This window comes from Columba livia, chromosome 29 (assembly GCF_036013475.1).
Source record: "Columba livia isolate bColLiv1 breed racing homer chromosome 29, bColLiv1.pat.W.v2, whole genome shotgun sequence".
Classification (NCBI taxonomy): Eukaryota; Metazoa; Chordata; class Aves; order Columbiformes; family Columbidae; genus Columba; species Columba livia.
Genome location: NC_088630.1, coordinates 674,778 through 691,738, shown reverse-complemented (window position 1 = coordinate 691,738; position 16,961 = coordinate 674,778). Strand labels below are relative to the sequence as shown.

At 66.2% G+C, this 16,961-nt stretch overlaps 1 protein-coding gene across 1 annotated transcript; it reads right to left on the bottom strand.

The window, feature by feature from the left end:
- Positions 1 to 115: 115 nt before the first annotated feature.
- LOC102092442 (collagen alpha-1(II) chain) lies at positions 116 to 16,632 on the bottom strand. Its single transcript, XM_065043342.1, is given in 60 exon segments — positions 116 to 770; positions 895 to 1,137; positions 1,407 to 1,594; positions 1,713 to 2,001; positions 2,398 to 2,505; positions 2,620 to 2,673; positions 2,765 to 2,872; positions 2,967 to 3,020; positions 3,600 to 3,707; positions 3,784 to 3,837; positions 3,952 to 4,059; positions 4,422 to 4,529; positions 4,614 to 4,775; positions 5,071 to 5,124; positions 5,198 to 5,251; positions 5,383 to 5,490; positions 5,570 to 5,623; positions 5,721 to 5,774; positions 5,858 to 5,911; positions 5,995 to 6,048; positions 6,136 to 6,243; positions 6,341 to 6,439; positions 6,660 to 6,704; positions 6,814 to 6,867; positions 7,010 to 7,063; positions 7,363 to 7,416; positions 7,529 to 7,582; positions 7,661 to 7,759; positions 7,839 to 7,892; positions 8,555 to 8,653; positions 8,751 to 8,804; positions 8,896 to 9,003; positions 9,360 to 9,413; positions 10,257 to 10,355; positions 10,929 to 10,973; positions 11,150 to 11,248; positions 11,335 to 11,346; positions 11,348 to 11,389; positions 11,510 to 11,554; positions 11,668 to 11,682; positions 11,684 to 11,722; positions 11,828 to 11,839; positions 11,841 to 11,873; positions 12,018 to 12,071; positions 12,154 to 12,185; positions 12,188 to 12,206; positions 12,289 to 12,342; positions 12,452 to 12,505; positions 12,589 to 12,645; positions 12,732 to 12,764; positions 12,767 to 12,778; positions 12,884 to 12,961; positions 13,042 to 13,077; positions 13,079 to 13,144; positions 13,252 to 13,305; positions 13,391 to 13,423; positions 13,538 to 13,570; positions 13,947 to 13,963; positions 14,591 to 15,877; positions 16,620 to 16,632. Coding segments are annotated over 60 exon segments (5,472 nt in total). The 3' UTR covers positions 116 to 623.
- Positions 16,633 to 16,961: the final 329 nt, after the last annotated feature.

Below are 16,961 nucleotides of genomic sequence, written 5' to 3'. Positions count from 1 at the left end.
TAGCGTGATGCAGCCTCAGAGAAGTGGGAAAGGGAGCCCAAGCCCCCTTTGGCGTGGGCGGGACGGCGCGGCCGCCCCTCCGCCGGGCGACACAAACACCCGCAGCCACTCGCGCTTTCCACCAAAAGTATTTTTTTTCTCTTTTTATATCAACTGATGTTAAAAAATACAGACTCGTTTTACAAGAATAGCACCATTTTTGTCGGGTTTTTGTTTTCCGTACGATACGTTCCTGCTAACGGGGGGGGGGGGGGGACGGGATGGGAGGGGATTCGTGGTACCCGGATTTGCGAGGTCCCTTTGGCCATCGGACCTGCCACTTACATTCCCACCTCCCCCTGACCTTAAATAGAAATAGAACAGGTCTTACGGGAAGAGAATGGATAAATAAATAAGACGGTGGTTGTTCTCTTTCGCAGCCCGCCCGGCCGCGCGGGCCCCGACGCGGGGCCGGGAACCGAGGGTCGTCGCGGCCGTTCAGTGCAGAATCGGACGAGCGGTCGGAAGGTACGCGGGGGGCGTTTGGTTTTAGTTTGACGGTATTGGGCTGGGCTTAAAAAAAAACCAAAACAAAACCAAAAAACAACAACAGTCAACCAAACACACAAATAAACCCATTCTTTTTACAAGAAGCAGACTGGGCCGATGTCCACGCCAAACTCCTGCTCGGCTCCACCAATGTCCATAGGTGCAATATCTACAATGGGCAGGCGCGAGGTCTTCTGTGACCGGTACTCGATGACTGTCTTGCCCCACTTGCCGGTGTGTTTCTGGGGAGAAAACGAGGAGAAAAAGGACGTTTTTAGATGCTCTCGAGCATCTCCGAACCAACAGCGACCACCCGTGTCGCGCCCCAACTCCTGGTCTTCCCTCCGCAGGCGCCCGTGGGTTTACCGTGCAGCCGTCCTCCAGGACGCTGTAGGTGAACCTGCTGTTGCCCTCGGCTCGGATCTCCACGTCGTTGGAGCCCTGGATGAGGATGGCCTTCTTCAGGTTGCCCGTCTCCTCGTCCATGTAGGCGATGCTGTTCTTGCAGTGGTAAGTGACGTTCTGGGAGCCCTCGGTGGAGAGCAGGCGCAGGAAGGTCATCTGGATGTTGGCCGTGTTGGGAGCCAGGTCTTCATCGCCGTAGCTAAACTGGAGGGAAGAGGCGTTAGAACCCGTGCGTGTCGCAACACCCTGATTTTCAGGCACGTTTTGGGGGGATTTCCATGCTTTATGCTCCTAGACGGCTGCAAAAATCAAAGCGCAAAGTTCTAGTTGCCTGGAGTAGCCAGTTTGTGTAACATCCATCAAAATAACCCATGGGAGGATGCGCCAACCGCCCAACCAAACCCCCGCTGCCTTCCCCTGCTCAATCCTCCCTCCTGTTGCGGTACGTGGCGCCGGCCCAGGGGGACGCTTACGTGGAACCCGCCGTTGATGGTCTCTGCGAACCACACGTGCTTCTTGTCTTTGGTCTTGCTGGTCCACCAGTTCTTCTTGGGGATGCTCCGGGGGTTGGGGTAGACGCAGGTCTCGCCCGTCTCCATGTTGCAGAAAACTTTGATGGCGTCCAAAGTGCAGCCTTGGTTCGGGTCGATCCAGTAGTCGCCTGCGGCGGGGAGGAGAACCGGTGTGAGAACACGCGGTTTCGGAGGCTGGAGCAAAGACCCTCGCGGACGTCGCGCTCCCCTTGGGGCAGAGCGGGACGCGGCGCCCGAGGCGCTCACCGCTCTTCCACTCGGGGTGGCAAAGCTTGATGTCGCGGCAGGTCCTGGCCGGGTTCTTCTTGGAGCCCTCGGGGCTGCGGATGCTCTCGATCTGGTTGTTGAGGGCCTTGAGCGTGGCGTCCACCTCCACGTCGTGCTGCCGCAGCCCGCCGGCCGCCTCGTCCGCGCGCATGTACCGGATGGGGTCCGGACCCTTCTCGGGCTGGCCCAGGCCCGCGAAAGCCGACATGTCGATGCCGGTGCCGGGGGGACCGGGAGGACCGGGGGGACCTGGGTTTCCGGGAGGACCCTGCGGGAGGAAGACGAGGAGGAAGATAATGAGGAGCAGTTGAGGGAACTGGGGGGTTTATCCTGGAGAAAAGGAGGCCGAGGGGAGAGCTGCTCGCTCTCTACAGTGATTTGTAAGGGGGTTGGAGTGGGGGGGTCGGGCTCTGCTCCTGGGTGAGAGGACGAGAGGAAACGGCCTCAAGTTGCACCCGGGGAGGCTGAGGGGGCAAATTTGGGGTGATTTCTGCCCCAAAGGGCATTGAACAGGCTGCCCAGGGCAGTGCTGGGGTCGCCGTCCCTGGGGGGTGAACAGACGAGGGTCTCAGGGACATTTTAGTGACAACAGCTGGATCGATGATCTCGAGGGGCTTTTCCACCCAAACTGATTCCGTGATCCTCTCGCCGCGTTCTCACTCACCGCGGGACCTGGTTCGCCGCTCCGCCCGCGGGGGCCGGGGGGGCCGATGGGGCCGGGCATGCCGTTGGAACCGTCTTTGCCGGAGGGGCCGACGGGGCCGGGGGGACCCTAAAGAGAGCCCCGAAATGGGGGGTGAGCTCACGGCGAGGAGGCGGGGAAGGTGCTGGGGACAAGGACGGAGGCGTCTCCTGCTCCTCTCTCGTCCCCACGGGCAGGACTTACCCTGGGACCCGAGGGACCCGCGGGCCCAGCAGCACCTTGGTCTCCAGAAGGACCCTGCAGAGGAAGCGCGGGTGGGTGGGTGCCGCACCCATGGGTGCTCAGCCCCCCCGGGGCTCAGGGCTCGCCCCCCAAGCCCAGCACTTACGGGTGGTCCGGGCAGCCCCTGCAGGCCGGTGAAGCCGCGGTGACCCTTCAGCCCCCTCTCTCCAGCCTCTCCGGTCTCGCCCTTGTCACCGCGAGGCCCTTGGGGACCCTGGCAGGGGACAAGGGGACGCGTGAGGCTCAGGGTGGCCGCAGCCCCCACCCGTGGCACCCCGTGGCACCCGTGGCACCGCGGTGTCACTCACCGGCATTCCGCGAGCGCCGGCGGGGCCGGCGGGACCCATGGGACCCTGTGCGCCCTGCGGAGAGAAAAGGGCCCGGGGTGAACCCGCTTTCACCGCTTCATTTCATTCATAACAACAGCACGAGAGCATTGCACAAAATAAACCCCGGCTTAATCCCCGCATCGGGATTAGGCTGTTAGCTCCAGCTCCCTATTAGTCCCCTTTCTTTCACTAATTTCTTTAATTCCGGCTTGAATGCGGATAAATGCAGCAGTTTCACCTCTGCTGAAGTCCATATTAATTAATACACTTCTAAATGTTCTCGGCATCGTGAAGTTAAAAGCGATTTAAATACTCTGCGTCATAGGGGCTCGAAAGTCTCACACGAGTGGGCGCGCTAGCGCTGAACTTGAATTTGGGGGGTGTTATTGAAGCTTTCCGGACAGAAGCCACCGTTTGCTGTCGAGATCAGCTGGATGTCGCGGTCCTTAGCGCTTGGCCTTGATGATCTTAAGGGTCCTTTCCAACCCAAATGGTTCTGTGGACTGGACGGGTCCTCGGGAAGATGCTCAGAGGCGCTAAGGGACCCGCTTGGCTCTCCCAATTACTCCGAGTAGCTAATTGCCCAACGAGCCGTTTCCCGCCCGCACTCACCGTCTCGCCTCTGTCTCCTTGTTTGCCGGTGGGACCCACGGGGCCGGGGGCGCCGGGGGCACCGGGAGCGCCGGGGGCGCCCACGGGACCCGTCTCGCCGCGATCGCCCTGTGCCGGGACAAGGGGATAACGCTCAGAACCGCGGGATCTGCGGCCGGGCCGCGCGTCGCGGGGACAAACTCACCTTCACGCCGGCTGCGCCGTCTCTGCCGGGGGGGCCGTCCGCGCCGGGGTTACCCTGGCGGAAAAAGAGGGGAAGTTAAGTTTTCAAAGGCAAAAACGGGGTGAAAAGGCGCCGGCGATCGCCAGGAGCTGGGGTACGGTGCGGGCGGTGATGCTGGGGTGATCCTACCTCGCGCCCGGGTTCGCCAGCAGGACCCGTCAAACCGGGGGGGCCCACGGGGCCGGGGGGGCCGCGGTCGCCGGCGGAGCCGGGTGCTCCTTGTTTCCCAGGTTCGCCCTGAAAAAGGGGGAAAAGCCGTGAGACGAGGCGGGCGAGCAGGAGGGATCCCCGCGCCGCCCGTCCCCAGCGAGCGCCGCGGTCTGGGGCCACCGGACCCCTCTGCCCGGCCCCGATGGCACCGGCGAGTCCTGGTGGCTTTGCCAACCCCCACATTGGGGTCCCTGGGGTGCTCGAGCTGCACCCAAGGGTGCTGGTGCCTCCGTGGCCAACTCATTGCATCCCCCCGGGGCTTCTGCAGCCTGAGCTGCCGCACGGGCTCCAAAGCACCCAAACGTGGGGCGCCGAGCTTGGGAGAGCCGCACTCGGCCTCCCCCTTGGCTCTTGGGGGGGACGATGCCACCATGGGGGTGACGACTCACCGACGGCCCCGGCAGCCCGGGGAAGCCTCTCTCGCCGCGCTGGCCGGGCAGCCCGACGATGCCGCGCTGTCCTGCCAAACCTTGGGGACCGGGGGGACCGTCCGGACCCTGCGGGGACACAGCGTGGGGGTTCAGAGGCGGCGGGGTGGTGGCACAGCACCCAGTGATGGGGGGGGGCCCCAGATATTGTACCGGAGGGCCGTCCTCGCCAGGTTCGCCTTTCTCGCCGGGGGGACCGGCAGGGCCTTGGAGACCGGGGTCACCGGCACGGCCCGGGAGGCCGGCGTCGCCGCGAGCGCCCTTGGGACCGTCTTTGCCAGCCGAGCCGGGGGGGCCGGGGGGGCCCGGGTTACCCTGGTTGGGACGAGACACAATTAGTGCAAACAAGTGGCTTTTCCGCCTTCATCACCCGCATCCCGGCACCGCTGGGGCCTCTGGGTCGGATCCTGGATCCCCACAGTGATCCTGGTGACCCCCCATTGATCCCAGTTGCCTCCCCAGTGATCCCAGTTGCCCCCCCAGTGATCCCAGTTGCCCCCCCAGTGATCCCAGTCGCCCCCCCGTGATCCCAGTCGCCCCCTCAGTGATCCCAGTTGCTCCCCAGTGATCCCAGTTGCCCCCCCGTGATCCCAGTTGCCCCCAGACTCACATTAGGGCCGGGTGGTCCCACGCGGCCGGCGGCGCCGGGGAATCCAGTGGCTCCCTGGGGAGGAGAAAAATCAGCTCAGGCGCTGCCCCCCCAGCACCCGCCCCCCAAATCCACCCCCCATACTCACAGGGGGGCCCTGAGCACCCCGGGCTCCTTTGGGACCAGTTACACCCGTTGGACCCTGGCAGAGGAAGGAAACAGGTTAGAAACATGTTTGGCGGGGGGGGTACAACGTGCCTGCTCTAAATTTCCTGGGGGTGGGGGCACCTGTGGGTTCTCCCCCCCGTTTTGGGGGGTCTCTGCTGTACCCACCTGCGGGCCCGGTGCGCCGGAGGGACCTTGGGGACCGGGAGCGCCGGCATCGCCCTTCTGCCCGGGTTCTCCTTGCTCGCCTTTGGCACCGGGTTGCCCATCGGCACCCTGGGGGGGGGAAGTGCCGCCGTGAGTGGGTTGAACCGATGCTGGACTCGGGGCGGGGGGAACGGAGCCAAATACTCACCGGGGGGCCGGCAAATCCGGCGGGACCGGGGGCGCCGGGCTCACCGCGCTCGCCCTGCGGGGGACACGGGTTCAGTTGGGGGGGGACTCAGGAGCAAGGGCAGCGATGGCGCTGCCAGCACTGGGGGGCACAGGGGGGTGGTGGCACTTACCGGGGCACCGCGGGCACCGGCAGCACCGGATGGACCAGGGGGGCCGGATTCACCCTGGAAAAGAAAGGATGGGGAGGTTTTGGGGGGATGGATTATTTCAGGGTGGGGAGCAGCCGAGGGGCCGCCCGGGCTCTCACCTTCTCGCCGTTGGGGCCAGCGGGGCCGGGGGGACCGATGGGACCCGTGAGACCCTGCGGAGGAGACACAGATGATGACAAAGCCACCGGGGCGTCCCCCGCGTCCCCCGCTCCCGCCGCGTCCCCGTCCCACTTACGCGTGCGCCGTCCTTGCCGGGGGCTCCCTCGGGACCCTTCTCTCCGACGTCTCCCTGGGGGGCGAGACGGAGGCGGCGTGAGCCGAACTGAGACCTGGCGCCACTCGGGACGCCTCTGTCACCGTGTCACCCGCCACTTACCCTGTCACCCTTGGGGCCGGCGATGCCGGCGGCTCCTCTCTCGCCCGGCATCCCCTGCAGCCCTGGGGGGCCCTGGGCGCCGGTGGGGCCGGCTGGGCCGGTTGCACCCTAAAACAGAGCAAATGTTACCGGGGTGCCAACCCCCCAACGCACAGACACCCCCCCATGTCACAGCACCGAGCTTTGTCCCCTCGTTGTCACCCACCTTGGGTCCGTCGGTGCCCGGCGTGCCGGGGAGCCCGCGGGGACCTTGCAGCCCTTGTGCGCCGGGGGAGCCGCGTTCGCCGGGGAAACCGCGTTCGCCCTGCGCCGGGGGGGGACGCGGCGTTAGGAACGGGCCACCAGGCCGTGGTGAGGGTGACAACGGCCTTTGCGTGGGTGTCCCCAGGGGTGGGGGGCGGACCATCCATCCCGCGCCACCATAGAGGGACTGGGGGTGCCAGTGACCCCCTCGCGCCCCCCTAAACGCCCCGTGGGATGGGGAGAGGTGTCTGTCCCCAGCCGGGAGGACGGGTGACACTCACTCTGGGACCAACGAGACCGGGGGCACCGGCTTCTCCAGGAACACCCTGTGGTGGGAGAAAAAGAGTCGGGGGTCAGTCCCAGGGGCTGCCGGGGGTCCTGACCCCCCCTTTGCAGCCAGAGGGACACGGGGGAGAGGGAAAAATGGGGGCTCACCTGATCTCCGGGTTTGCCGCTCTCGCCAGGGGGACCTGGTGGCCCGGGCAGCCCCTGGGAGGGGACAGAAGTGGCATTAGGGACAGCAGTGGCATCAGGGACAGCAGTGACATCAGGGACAGCAGCGGGACCCCCAGGGACGGGGGCTTGGGGTCACCTGTGAGTGTCACCCCAAAACCCAGTTCCATGTGCTCACCTGGAAGCCGGAGGGACCGGGGGCTCCTTGTTCTCCCCTCTCACCTGCAGGACCCTGTGGGGAGGATGGTGGTGAGGGACCCCAAAACCTGGGGTTCAGGACCCCAAAACCTCCTGGGGTTCAGGACCCCAAAACCTGGGGTTCAGGACCCCAAAACCTCCTGGGGTTCAGGCTTCACCCACCCCGGGAATCACAGGGGACCCCAAAATCCCCAACACCACAAGGCCAGGGAACACCGCGGCCCCATCCCCAGCAGACCCAGCGTGGCCCTTTGCCCAGAGCCGGGGGGGCTACAACCCCTGACCCCCCATTTTGGGGGTTTTGCCCCGGGCGAACGCAGCTGCGACACTCACGGCAGGTCCGGGGGGGCCGGCAGCTCCTGTCTCACCATCCTTGCCGGGGAGACCCTATGGAGGAGAAACCCCCCGGTGCTGAGCTGCGCCCGTGCCTCAGTTTCCCCACCCGCAGGCTGCAGAAACTGTGATTTTGGGGGGCGGCGAGGGACGGGAAACAACTCACCCGCAGCCCGGGGGCACCGGGGAGCCCCTTCTCTCCGGCTTTTCCAGGCTCGCCCTATTGAGAGCAGAGAGGTGACGGTGACGGGCTCCGCACCCCAGCCCCGATTCGGGTCAAAATCAGGCAAATACTCACGTTAGCGCCTTTGGGACCAGGGAAACCCATCACGCCGGGCTGGCCGCGAGCACCCTGCGGGCCGGGGGGGCCGGGGCGCCCGTCCTCGCCGGGAGCACCCTGGGGGGACGGGGGTGTCAGGCGCGTGTCCCCAACGCTGTGTGTCCCCAAAACCGACCCCCTGCACGTTGTCACTTACGGTTGGGCCGACTTTGCCTTGGGGACCCGCGTCGCCGGGGCGGCCGGTCAGACCCTGCGGGGAGGGGAGGAATTGGGGGGATGTGGGGGACGGTCCCCAGGGTGGGGGGACACTGAGCACCCGTCCAGGGGCTGCTGGACCCCAGGAGCGTGGTGGCTGCCCCCAAATTCGCCTTTACTCACCCCAAAGAGCATCTTAACCCCAAACGGCATTTTTGCTGACCCCAAATGCATCTTAATTACCAAAGAATATCTTAACTAGCCCCAAATGTGTCTTAACTAACCCCAAAGAGCATCTTAATTAGCACCAAGAGGCATCTTTGCTAACATCAAATTGCATCTTAACTAATCCCAAAGACTATCTTAATTAGCACCAAAGAGTGACTGAACCAACCCCAAAGAGCATCTTCATGCCAAAGAGCACCTTAGTGACCCCAAAAGTGCTTTAACCAGCCCCAAAAGCACCTTAGTGACCCCAAAAGTGCTTTAACCAGCCCCAAAAGCACCTTAGTGACCCCAAAAGTGCTTTAGCCATCCCCAAAAGCACCTCAACCCCAAAAGCATATTTTCAACCCCAAAAGCACCGTATCGGTCCCAAAAGCACCATAACAGACCCCAAAGTGCCTCCTCGCTGACCCCAGCAGGTCCCACCACGTGTCCCACCCTGTCCGACCCCCCCGGCGCGTTGGGGACCCCCGGGTCCCCCCAAAGTCTCACCCTGGCTCCGGGCAGGCCGGGCTCTCCGGGGCGCCCGGGGTCACCGGTGGCTCCTTTGGGACCCGCCAGCCCGGCGGGGCCGCGCTCGCCCGGAGCACCCTGTGCGGGGCGGGAGGGGGGGCAGGGGGTGAGTTTGGGGGTTCAGGGGGGTGCTCACCCCCCCCCGGACCCCCCGCCCGTCACCCCGTTGTCCCACCTTGGGTCCAGCCAGCCCGTCCTGGCCGGGGAAGCCGCGGTTGCCAGGGGCGCCCTATGGAGGAAGAGGAGATGGAGTGAATTGGAATGGGGGGGAAGGTTTTTGGGGTGCAGCACCTCGCTGGGGGATCGGGGGGGTCACACACTCTCTCTCCGGGTGGCCCCACGGGGCCGGCAGCACCGGGTTCACCGCGGGCTCCTCTCTTGCCTTCCTCGCCAGCGGGTCCGGGGGCACCTTGGGGTCCCGCGGGTCCCTGTGGAGGAAAAGGGGGTCACCAGGAGGGGGGGACCTTCCTGTGCCCCTCCCAGCCCCCCATAACCCCCAGGCCTCTGGGGTGCCGGACGGGACCCCACGTGTGGCGCCGGCGCCGGGGCTGGGGGGGCCGCCGCGGCGGGGGTCCGGCCCGGCGCATTGAGGCTGGTTAATGAAGCGAGGGGGGAATGTCCGCGCGGGGGGGACACGCAAACACAGCGGCTATTGTTCCCCCGCCGGGGGGGACGCTGCCCCTCGAGGGGCCTCGTTAGGGGAAGAGGTTCGTTAGACGCCGGCGAGGCGGGAGCGAGGGGCCGCGGGGACCCCCGGCTGGGGGATGTGCCCCCCCGGACTCACCGTCTCGCCCTTCGGTCCCGGTTCGCCCTTGAAGCCGGCGATGCCGGGTTCTCCCTGCGGACAGAGGGGACGGGGGGGACATGGCCGCGGTGTCCCCACGCTGGCCCTGTCCCCAGGCGCCTCTCCAGGCTGTGGCCCCAGCCCTGTGGCCATGATTGTCCCTACCCCCTGTCCCCAACCCTGTCCCCAGCCCAGCCTTGTCTTCACCTTCACTCACATCTCCATCCCTGTCCCCATCGTGTCCCCATCCCTGTCCCCATCGTGTCCCCATTCCCATTCTTATCCCCATCTCCATCCCTGTCCCCATCCCTGTATCCCTGTCCCCATCCCCATTCCTGTCCCCATCCCCATTCCTGTCCCCCACTCCTGTCCTCATTCCTGACCCCACCCTCAGCCCTATCCTTGTCCCCAAGCCTGTCCCCATTGTCATCTTTGTCCCCATTGTCATCCCTGTCCCCATCTCTTTCCTCATCCTCATCTCCATCTCTGTCCTTTTGCCTGTCCCTGTCCCCAACCCCACCTCTGTCCCCATCCCACCCGTCTCATCCCCATCCTGTCACTGTCCCCATCCCACCCATCCCATCCCCACCCTGTCACTGTCCCCATCTCATCCCCACCCTGTCACTGTCCCCATCCCACCGTCTCATCCCCGCCCTGTCACTGTCCCCATCCCATCCCCGCCCTGTCACTGTCCCCATCCCCAATGGCCCCTTTGGGGACCAGGTGACCTGGGAGTCACCCAAGAGTGACCAAGTGGGGAACCCGCCAAGATTTGGAGGATGTGGGCGTGGCCTGTGGCAGAAAGGGCGGAGCATGTGACAGAGAAGGCGGGGCCATGTGTGAGTGGGCGGGGCCAGGGCCCTGGTCCCCATCCCGGGGGGCTCGGGGGTCTCTTACCGTTTGTCCCTTGGGTCCCAGCGGGCCGGTGGCTCCCTGGGGTCCGGGGGGCCCGCGGGGGCCGGGGAAGCCTGGAGCGCCAGCGATTCCGGGGGCACCCTGTGGGAACAGCCACCGTCACAGCCCCGTGTCCCCCCACATCCCCGGTGTCCTCCCGCCTCCCTCAGCAGTGTCCCCCGCGTCCCACATCTGCCAGCGGCCTCCCATCCCCAAATACCTCATGTGTGTCCCCCCAGCATCCCCCAGTGTCCCACATGCATCCTCCACTCCGAGCACCCACAGTGTCCCCACAGCATCCCACCAGTGTCCCCACACCCCCCAGTGTCCCCATGTCCCACATGCAGCCCCTAGTGCCCCCCAGCGTCCCCCACCTGTGTCCCACATGTATCGTCCACCCCCCAGCATCCCCAATGTCCCCCAGCATCCCCACATGTCACCACACCCCCATGTCCCCACGTCCCCCAGTGTCCCTGTGTTCCCAGCACCCTTCCACATCCCCATGTCCCCCAGTGTCCCCATGTCCCCCAGCATCCTCCGATTCCCCAGCATCCTCCCACATCCTCGTGTCCCCCATGACCCCCAAGTGTCCCCACACCTCCCGCTCAGGACCAGACCCCTCCCCAGCCCCCCAGGGCCCCAGGACACCCCGTCCCCGTCCCCAGCCGTACTCACCGCTGATCCCTTTGCGCCGGGGATGCCGTCAGTCCCTGGGTTACCCTAAAACCAGACGCCGCTGAGCCCGGCTCTGCCCCTGGGCCTCAGTTTCCCCAAGCAGAGAACGACCCCTTCCCCCCCACCCCTCGCAGGATCGGCCCCTTCCCCGTGGCTCCCGGGCCAGGGGACACGTGGGGACAAACCACTACGGGGGGGACACAGCGAGTGACGGCACTTACGGGGGCACCGGCGGGGCCAGGAGAGCCGGGGGTGCCGGATTCACCACGGGGTCCCTGGGCACCCTCGGGACCGCGAGCGCCGGTGGGACCCGCTTCACCCTGGGGGAGGAACAACGGGGTGAGGGGGGGGGCAGCCGGAGCCGTGCCTCAGTTTCCCTCACCGGGAGCAGCCCCGTCCCCTTTACCTTTGAGCCGGGGGGCACCGGGGAAGCCGGGGGCTCCGGCCGGGCCGACAGGTCCCTGGGGGGGGCGAGAAGAGCGTGAGGGCCTCCCCAGGGTTTTGGGGGGTCCCCACTGTCCCCCATAGGGTGACACAGGGGTCCAGCAGCCCAGGAAGGGGACAAGTGGCTCTTTACTCACGGGGGGTCCAGCGGGGCCGGGGAGGCCATCGTTGCCACGAGCACCCTGGGGACACACAGGAGTCATGGGGGTGGGACAAGGGACACCCTCCCCTGCCGCCATGGTGCCACCGGGGTGTCACCGGGGTGCCACCAAGACCCAGGCGGCGTCACACTCACCGCAGCGCCGGAGGGGGCCGGGACGTCCTCGCTCTCCGGGCAGCCCGCGGGGACCCTGGGGGACACGGGGACAGGTCAGGTCTGTGCTGCCCAGCCGGGGCTGGGGGGTGGGCAACACCCCCCCCGTGCCTCAGTTTCCCCCAGCCCAGCCCACACTCACCATGGGGCCGGGGGGAGCCGTTCTCGCCGGGGGAGCCGGATTCGCCCTGTGGCGGGGAGAGAGATGGACGTCATGGGGACAGTCACCCCCCAGCTGTGACACCGTGGGGACGGTCACCCCCCAGCCATGACACTGTGGGGACAGTCACCCCCCAGCCGTGACACTGTGGGGACAGTCGCCCACCACTTACCTTGGCTCCAGGAGCCCCCGCCTCTCCCTTGGCGCCGTCCAAGCCGGGGTAGCCCTGGGGACAGTGAGATGGGGGTGTCACCCTCTGTGTCACCAGGCCATGGGGACACTGGGGGTGCACTGGGGGGGACACTTACCCGGTGACCTTTCACTCCGGGGAGACCGGGTGTCCCGGGAAGCCACGCGCACCCTGCGAGGGGGGACAGCTGGTTGGGGACAAAGGAGGGACACGGAGGGGACAATCCCGGGTGGGGGGGTGGATCCAGCTTTACCTGTGGGCCGGGGGCGCCGCGCTCGCCGGGTTTGCCGGGTTTGCCGGTCTCGCCCTGCGGGGACATGAGTTGGGGGGGATAAGGTCACCCTGTGGCCTGTGGCCGGGGGGGGCCCTGCGGCAGCGAGCCGCCCGTTCTCAGCGGGGTTCGCCGGGGCACTCACGTCGTCACCGGGTTTCCCAGGGGGTCCTGGTGGCCCTCGGGGACCCATCGGACCCTAAAGGGGACAGAGAGGCGGTGGGTGAGGGGGGGTGGGGGTGGCGTGTCCCCAGGCCGCGGGGGGGGGCGCAGCGGGGTCACTCACAGCAGCGCCGGCTCGCCGGGTTCGCCGGGGTTGCCTTGAAATCCTTGGGGACCCTGGAAGGGACACGGTGACATCAGCGGGGTGGGGGGGGTGGACACCCAGAGACCCCCCCAAGCCTGGCGGGGGGGGCGGTACTTACAGGAGCGCCGGAGGGTCCGGGGGGGGCCGCGGGGGTCCCATGGGGCCCTGTGGATAGAGACAAGTGTCACAAGGAGTGGGGGGGGACCCCCAAAATAGGGACGGTCCCCAGTGTTGGTGACGTGGGGTGGGGGGGTGGGGGGGCACCCTCACCATGGGCCCCTGCATGACGCCCATCTGCGCGCCTCCGGCCTTCTCGTCGAAGCCGCCCGCCATCTGCGCCGCGAAGTTCTGCGGGGGGGGGGGGAACTGAGTGCGCCAACCGCCCCCAAAACCCCGTTTCACCCCAAAAATAACCCTCTGCTACTCACCCCACTCAGGCCGGAGGGGCCGGGAGGGCCGGGGGGGGCCGGGGGGGCCAGGATTTCCAGGGGTGCCGGGTTCTCCATCCCTTCCGCGGGGGCCAGGAGCACCCTGGGGGGGGATTAGAACGGGGGTCACCCATGCGGTGAGTGCGTCAGTTCTCTGCAGCTGGTGCTGGGGGGGGGGGATTTTTCCCCCGGGGGGGGCGACGCTCTCACCCTCTCCCCCTTCTCGCCGCGGTCGCCTCGTTGTCCCTGCTCGCCTGCCGGTCCCTGGAGGGAAGGGGGGGGTCAGCTCCCCAAATCCCACCCCCCCACACAAATATGCCAACAATTTGCCGGAGAAACGCGCTCCCACCTGCGGTCCCGGCGGCCCTCGGGGTCCTACGACCTGCGGGGGGGGGGGGACACAAGGGTGGGGTGAGATGGGTTATAGAGGGACCCCCCCCCAGAACACCCCCCCATTCCATTTTGGGGGTGTCCCCCCCCCACCTGCAGCACTTACATCTTTAATGTCACCAGGTTCACCCTTCTGTCCCTGTGAGACAAAACACGGGGTGAGCCAAGGGGGGGGCACCCCCAGACCCCCCTAGACCCCCCCAGATTTATTCCCAGACCTCCCTAGACCCCCCCAGATTTATTCCCAGACCCCCCTAGACCCCCCCAGATTTATTCCCAGCTCCCCCAGATTTATTCCCACCCCCCCCAAGGTAACAACCCCCCCAAGAAGTGACAAACCCCCCCAGGAGGTGACAACCCAGAGCATCTCACCCTATGCAGATGCCCAAGGCCTTGAGCCCCCCCCCGCCATATTTTGGGCGAAAACCCCATGAAATTGGGACTGGGGGAGAACACACTATATTTTGGGGGAAAAGCCCATGGAATTGGGACGGGGGGGGACACAGCAGCCTTACCTTGGGGCCAGGTTGCCCTGTTGGAACAAGCCAAAGAAACAGAGTAATTAGAGGGGGGGGGGACAGGCTGGGGGGGGGAAACACACACACACACACGGGGTCGTGATGCTCCTGGGGGGCTGTGGGGCCAAAGTGGGGGGCACAGGAGCGCGGGGGCTCCCCCAAAGCAGGGCGGGGGGCAAAGCGGCGCTCAGCGGCTTGAGGGGGGGGGGGCTCAACCCTTCACCCCCTCCTGGGTGGGGGGGGGCAGGAAAAGGGTTAAAAAAAGGCAACTTCAGGGGTTTGGGGGAACTGGGGTCATGGGGGGGTACAGTGTCATTTTTCCATCATTCCAAGTGAATTATCACAGTTTTGGGGGGGGGTTGAACATCACGGGGGGGGAGGGGATATCCACCCCCCCCCATCCCCCAAACCCATTGAGAAAAACCCAAAACTTTTTGGCTTTGAAGCCATTTGGGGGTTTAAAAGATTTTTGGTGATTTCAACCCGATTCTTTTCCAACTTGGGATGATTGGGGGGGGGGTGGGGGGGGGGGTCAGTTGCCTTTTCCCTGCGGGGAGGGGCGGGCGGGGGGGGGTGGGGGGGGGTGTCCCCATGGATGTCCCCCCCCCATCCATGGGGCGCGGGTGGTACATGGGGGGTACCCAAGAGGCGGACCGGGGGGGCGCGCGGGCGGGGCAGACGGGGCAGCACTCTCCGAACGGGATCTCGGGGCTGGGACAGTCCCGCAGCTCCTCGCACACGATCTCGTCGCACAGGACGGTCCCCGTGTCGCACACGCAGATCTGGCACGGCTCCGGCTTCCACACGTCCTTGTCGCGATAGCGCTGCCCGTCCTGCAGGCAGCTGCCCGCCTCGGCTGGGGAGACAGCATGGGGGGGGGGGGGGAGGACGGGGGAGGGGGGGCCGGGGGGGGTGAGTATCGCGATAGCGCCGTGGGAAATGCGGCTGCCGGGAGGATAAAGGGGTGGGGAGGGGTGGGTATCGCGATAGCGCCGTGGGAAATGCGGCTGCCGGGAGAAAAGGGGGAAGGGTGAGTATTGCGATAGCGCGGTGGGAAATGCGACTGCTTGGAGAAAAGGAGGGGGTGGGTATCGCGATAGTGCGGTGGGAAATGCGGCTGCCCAGAGGATAAAGGGCTGGGAGGGGGGTGACTATTGCGATAGCGCGGTGGGAAATGTGGCTGCCTGGAGAAAAGGGGGGGGGTGAGTATCGCGATATTGCGGTGGGAAATGCGGCTGCTGGGAGGATAAAGGGGCGGGAGGGGTGAGTATCGCGATAGTGCGGTGGGAAATGTGGCTGCCCGGAGAAAAGAGGCTGGGGGAGGTGATTATCGCGACAGCGCAGCCCGTGGTTGGCTGTGCTGTAGGGAGGAGGGCCGGGGGGAGGTGGGTATCGCGATAGCGCGGTGGGAAAAGCGGCTGCCGGGAGAAAAGGGGGCGGGGCTGGGTGAGTATCGCGATAGCGCTGCCCGTAGTTGCCTGTGCTGTGGGGAGAAGGGAGCGAAGGAGGGCTGGGGGGGTGAGTATCGCGATAGTGCTGCCCGTGGTTGCTGTGCTGTAGGGAGAAGGGGGCCGGGGAGGGCCGGGGGGCGGTGGGTATCGCGATAGCGCGGCGGGAAAAGCGGCTGCCGGGAGAAAAGAGGCTGCGGGAGGTGATTATCGCGACAGCGCGCCCGTCCCTGCCTCTGTGTGGGGGGTCGGTGATAAGCGGCAGCAAGGGGGGGGGGGTCGGGGGGAGGTGACTATCGCGATAGCGCTGCCCGAGAAGCAGCTGCCGGGACCAAGGGGGGCCGGGGCTATCGCGATAGCGCTGCCTGTGCTGCTTTGGCTGCGGGGGGGATACAGCGGGGACACGGCGGGTGGGAGTGGTGGCACTGGGGGCTGTCACGGGGGGGGTGTGTCCCCCCTCCCCCCCACCTCGTGGGGACACTCAGTGTGTCCTCGCAGCCTCTGCAGCTCCACTGGGACATGGGTGGTGACCCCGGTGTCCCCAAGGTCTCTGGGGGGGCGCTCGTGTCCCCAGGCTGCACCTCAGTGTCCCCAAGAGGTGCCCCAGGGTCCCCAGGTGTCCCCAGGGTCCCCAAGAGGTAACCTCAGTGTCCCCAGGAGGTGCCTCAGGGTCCCCAGGTGTCCCGAGGGTGCACCTCAGGTCCCCAAGAGGTGCCCCAGGGTCCCCAAGAGGTACCTCAGTGTCCCCAAGAGGTGCCCCAGCATCCTCAGGTGTCCCCAGGGTGCACCTCCGTGTCCTCAGGAGGTGCCCCAGGTGTCCCCAGGGTCCCCAGGTGTCCCCAGGGGTCCCCAGGGTGAATCTCAGTGTCCCCAGGATGTGCCCCAGGTGTCCCCAGGTGTCCCCAGAGTCCCCGGGTGTCCCCAGGGTGCATCTCAGTGTCCCCAGGAGGTGGCCCAGGGCCCCCAGCAGTGCCCAGGTGTCCCCAGGGTGTCTCCTGGTGTCCCCAGGGTGTCCCCAGGGTCCCCAGGATGTGCCCCAGGATTCCCAGGAGATGCCCTGGTGTCCCCAAGGGCCCTTGGGGTGTTCCCTGGTGTCCCCAGCTTGTCCCCCCCGTCCCCCAGGGCTGTCCCCAGGCTGTCCCCCATGTCCCCAGGCTGTCCCCCAGTGCCCCTCCTGTGCCCCCAGCCCAGCTCCTACCCCCAGGCTGTCCCCTGCTGTCACCTGCTGTCCCCATGCTGCACCCCACTGTCCCACCTGTACCCCACGGTCCTAATGCTATGTGTGTGTCCCCTCCCCATCCCAGGCTGTCCCCCAGTGTCCCACACTGTCCCCATCCACCCCAGGCTGTCCCCCCCACTATCGATAAACTTTCCGCACTCATCCCACACTGTCCCCTCTCTATCTCACGCTGTCCCTCAGTGTCCCACACTGTCCCCATTGTCCCCACGCTGTCCCCCACTCTCCTGTGCAGTCCCTCGGTGTCCCACACTGTCCCTCGGTGTCCCACACTGTCCCCATTGTCCCCCACTCTCCTGTGCAGTCCCTGTGTCCCACACTGTCCCA